The following is a 3,787-nucleotide window of genomic DNA, read 5'->3' as shown; positions in this document are numbered from 1 at the left end:
AAAATTAATTAGTAATTACGTAGAAGTGGAAATTATGAATTAACTTCTCTCTTTCTCTCTCTTCTTCATAAACTCTCGACCCTCTTTCCTACTCGAGGATCCTATCTCCTCCTTTCCACCATTTCATGATATAATAGATACATAACAAACTGTTGTGTTCCTATCCTTGTTCGTTACCTGCTCTGCTCGATCGTTACATTTCGATCTTTATGGTAACCAATATTTGTTTTTTTTTTTATATATATATGTATATATTTTATGTAAGACTTGACTAGACTGATAAGAGTATTAAAAGTTTTTGGTCAGACTAATATCTATCTTTTATTTTTTATTTTTTATAGACCAAATCATAATTTAAGAAAACAGAATGGGGTTTGGGATCGATTGATCAAGGTAATCAATATGGATTTGCTGTCCATACAATGTGTTCGGACAACAAATCACTAGTTATCAATATGGACCATGGAGTTATCTCACAGCTGAGGGGTGACCTCAGGACATGTGTCCAGATCCTCCCAGTTGTGGGATCAGTCTAGGGTCCATGGGCTCTATGGAGAGGATCTGAATCCTTTAGAGATGCCATGTGTCACTATAGAAATGCAATAAAATGTTATTTTCCCTTATTCCTTCTGTAACAATTGGTTATAGTGGTTATACTCCTGAGTCCTGACTGATGGTTAAGAAGATATTTTGTAGTTTCTGTTTCTCAATCTACCTAACAGTTTTTCTTATCTTTCCCATTAGGTTGGTCTACGTACTCTATGGTTCTTGATTCCTTTGTGGATGAATTTACATTGAATGTTAATCGTCTTGGGCATGATTCTTTGCTGATAATTAACTGAAATTTGTTGTGTTCATGCATGCTTTCTTCTGGCTATGTTCTACTGTGCTTCCTTTTCTGAATATTTATTCTGGACTGCATGCAGGGTTTGTGTGAGTGAAATATATTTCTATCATGAATTTTTTCTGGTCATTTAAAGATCATATAAAGATCAAAGTCGCAAGGATCGAAGATATCCAAGCACAACTACTAGATCTACTTCGGGACCACCAACCTTTTCCTAATCATCTTGTTCTCACAGTTATAAGTTATAACAAACTTTTAAAAAACAAGAAATCCATCCAGTAGCATAGCAGAAGTACCTTAACCAAAAAAATATTCTAGAACTTCCAACGTGGACAAAAACGAAACCATAGTAGCACTAGAGCTCGTTACCGTATCTTAACTTCTTAAGCCCAGCCCACGTGGCTCTTTATCTTATATATTCACTCTACGCCTCCAAACCTTTCTTTTTTTCTTTATAGCTCTCTCTCTTCTCTCTCTCTCTCTCTCTCTCTTCTCTCTCTCTCTCTCTGTGTAACGCCGTCTCTGTTTCTTGTTTCTGCTATCTTCTTTACAGTGCCGATTTCAGTCCGAAACCCTCTCTGCAAGGTACAATTTTTAGTTACCCATTTATACAATTATCTTTTGTTACTGGTTTTCTAAAACTAATTTACAAGCTTCATTAATGGAGATTTAAACCAATGTTTATGGTTTTCTTTGCCTTTTATCGGAATCCTTTCCTCTTCAAACCTTTTCTTTTCTTTTCTTTCTGCTTTGATTGATTCTGATAATGTGGGTTTTTGTTATTTCGCGTTGTGGGCTGTGGACCACTTTGGCCGTGAGACATTTGTCGTTTCTGATTATGTAATCAGCATTATTTGTTGTTTTTTATATTTTCTGCTAGGATTTATCATACGTTGTGTGATGACATTTTCTGGTAGGATTTATCATAATTAAGTAGACTTTTTTTTTTTTAATTGGAAATCCATGCATGCAAATTATATTAGGGAATCATTCAATTCTTGGTGTTCCATGTTTGTCTGGAGTGCAATATTCGTTCCTACATAGAGGGGATCGATGCAAGATTAATTAGCATCTTTTTCACTTCTTTTCTGTACCTCAAACTGCGATCGTGCGAGAGATTGTCCCTTGCCTTCTCAGTTCAGAATTTACGATTACCTAAATTCTCTCTCTCTCTCTCTCTCTCTCTCTCTCTCTCTCATGTATATATATACAGATTAAAATAATTGATTTGGTTTTTTAATTTGTTGATTATTTTCAGAGTCAGTCAATGGACGCACCAATGTTGCCTGCTGGATTTAGGTTTGATCCCTCAGATAGACAACTGATACTTTACTATCTGACGAGAAAGGTTAGAACACCTTGTTTCAAGGTCCCATACATCAAGGAAGTTGATGTCTATAACTCTCATCCGAGAGACCTTATTACTCAAGGTACTTGCCTACTCTTTTTTTCTTCAATATTTAACTCATCATTATAATAAATAATCTCTACTGTTCTTGTTCTTAACTTCTTATTATTATTGGTGGCCGGTGTGTAGCTCATGGCGGAGATGGATCATCATCATCCACAAGAAGAAATAAAAATATGAATCAATATTATTACTTTTTCACGCAGAGGAAGAGAAAGCATGAACAAGGAAAGTCTAGTAGGGCAAGTCGAGAAGTAAAAAATGGAGCATCGTGGAAGGCTAATAGTGGAGAACAGAATGTGAAAGATTACAAATCTGATAAAGAGATTGGTCTTAAGACGACTCTTGTCTATTATAAAGATAAAAATCCAAAGTCTAAAACCAACTGGATAATGCATGAGTATCGTTTAACGACCCAAGAATCCATACAGCAGGTATGTATATTTAATTTCTCTTTTTTAATGTTATTATTCATCATATAAATGTTGTTTTTCTTATAGTGCATCATGAACTAATTGATTATAATTTCTTATGGATGATTCTGTTATTCCTCATTTCAGCCATATGAGTGGGTAATATGTAGAGTATATAAGAGGACTTGGGGGGTGAAGAATAAGGAAGTTGGTAAAGATGATGAAGACATGCATGAAGTTCCTGAAGCTCCTACAATTGATCAGCAAGAAAATGGAGTACAACTGCAAGAACAAGAGGACAAATGCTGCATTAATAATCAACAAGGTGATGATGGTGAAGATTCATGGTCATACTATGTGAGTCTCTTGCCATCGCATATTGAAGAAGATTTTTCTGAAGTAGTCAACCATCATGGTTTGAGCAGCTCTATACAATGAAGATATGGGTTTAAAGAATAGGAAAAAAAAATTATTTATCAGTTACTTTTAATAGGATTTGGTTCCCTGCTAATGGCAATGCCGAAGGTGGGTTCTAGATTTCTTATTTTCTTTTGATGGAGGCATAACTGGGGAGCTGTCCTAACCTCCACATTGAGTCTTGTGGTGTCTTGTACTTCTTATTCATAGTGAAAACCAGGCTGAGCATCCACCCTGCTCCGGAGTTTTTCCCTACCTAGGGTTTTCTCCGTCATCAAAAGCTGTGTGTAACTTTCCTCTTTTTTTTTTCAGGTAGAAGCAGTGTGTTTATTTCATGCATATCGACAAGTAAGCTCTATGGTTGCCTATCTAAGGATCTATAACTAGATACAACCCAACTTGACCCTACCATTCCGTTGGTCTAATAGAGAGATCAAACGGTACGGTACCACACATCAGCAAGGATAAGAAACACGCACTTATGAAGGGGATCATGTATAGATTAATCCTTGAACAAGGACATGTGAACCACAGCAGTACACTTCCTGGCAGCTTTCTCAAGGAAATTTAGACAATTAAAGAGAAGCTTCCTTGACTAAAATGTGTAAATAACATTTTATTAAGTGGTAAAGTTTTGCATAATATTAGTTCATATTGGTTTCTTTTTATTTTTGATTTCCTATTGATGGTAATGCCAAAGGT

At 35.6% G+C, this 3,787-nt stretch overlaps 1 protein-coding gene across 1 annotated transcript; it reads left to right on the top strand.

Annotated features, from left to right (window-relative positions):
* Positions 1-2,108: 2,108 nt before the first annotated feature.
* Positions 2,109-3,106, top strand: LOC122060644 (NAC domain-containing protein 68-like). Its single transcript, XM_042623770.1, has 3 exons — positions 2,109-2,277; positions 2,385-2,689; positions 2,816-3,106. The coding sequence occupies exons 1-3, from the start codon at positions 2,115-2,117 to the stop codon at positions 3,104-3,106; spliced, it is 759 nt and encodes a 252-aa protein (XP_042479704.1). The 5' UTR covers positions 2,109-2,114.
* The last annotated feature ends 681 nt before the right edge of the window (positions 3,107-3,787 follow it).

This window comes from Macadamia integrifolia, chromosome 14 (genome assembly GCF_013358625.1).
Source record: "Macadamia integrifolia cultivar HAES 741 chromosome 14, SCU_Mint_v3, whole genome shotgun sequence".
Taxonomy (NCBI): Eukaryota; Viridiplantae; Streptophyta; class Magnoliopsida; order Proteales; family Proteaceae; genus Macadamia; species Macadamia integrifolia.
Note: the sequence above shows the minus strand (reverse complement) of the source record. Positions and strands in the feature narration are given on the sequence as shown.

Coding starts and splice junctions, on each gene's coding strand:
- LOC122060644 (XM_042623770.1), top strand. CDS start 2,115: ATGGACGCACCAATGTTGCCTGCTGGATTTAGGTTTGATCCCTCAGAT. Junction 2,278..2,384: donor GAGAGACCTTATTACTCAAG/GTACTTGCCTAC, acceptor GCCGGTGTGTAG/CTCATGGCGGAGATGGATCA. Junction 2,690..2,815: donor CCCAAGAATCCATACAGCAG/GTATGTATATTT, acceptor TCCTCATTTCAG/CCATATGAGTGGGTAATATG.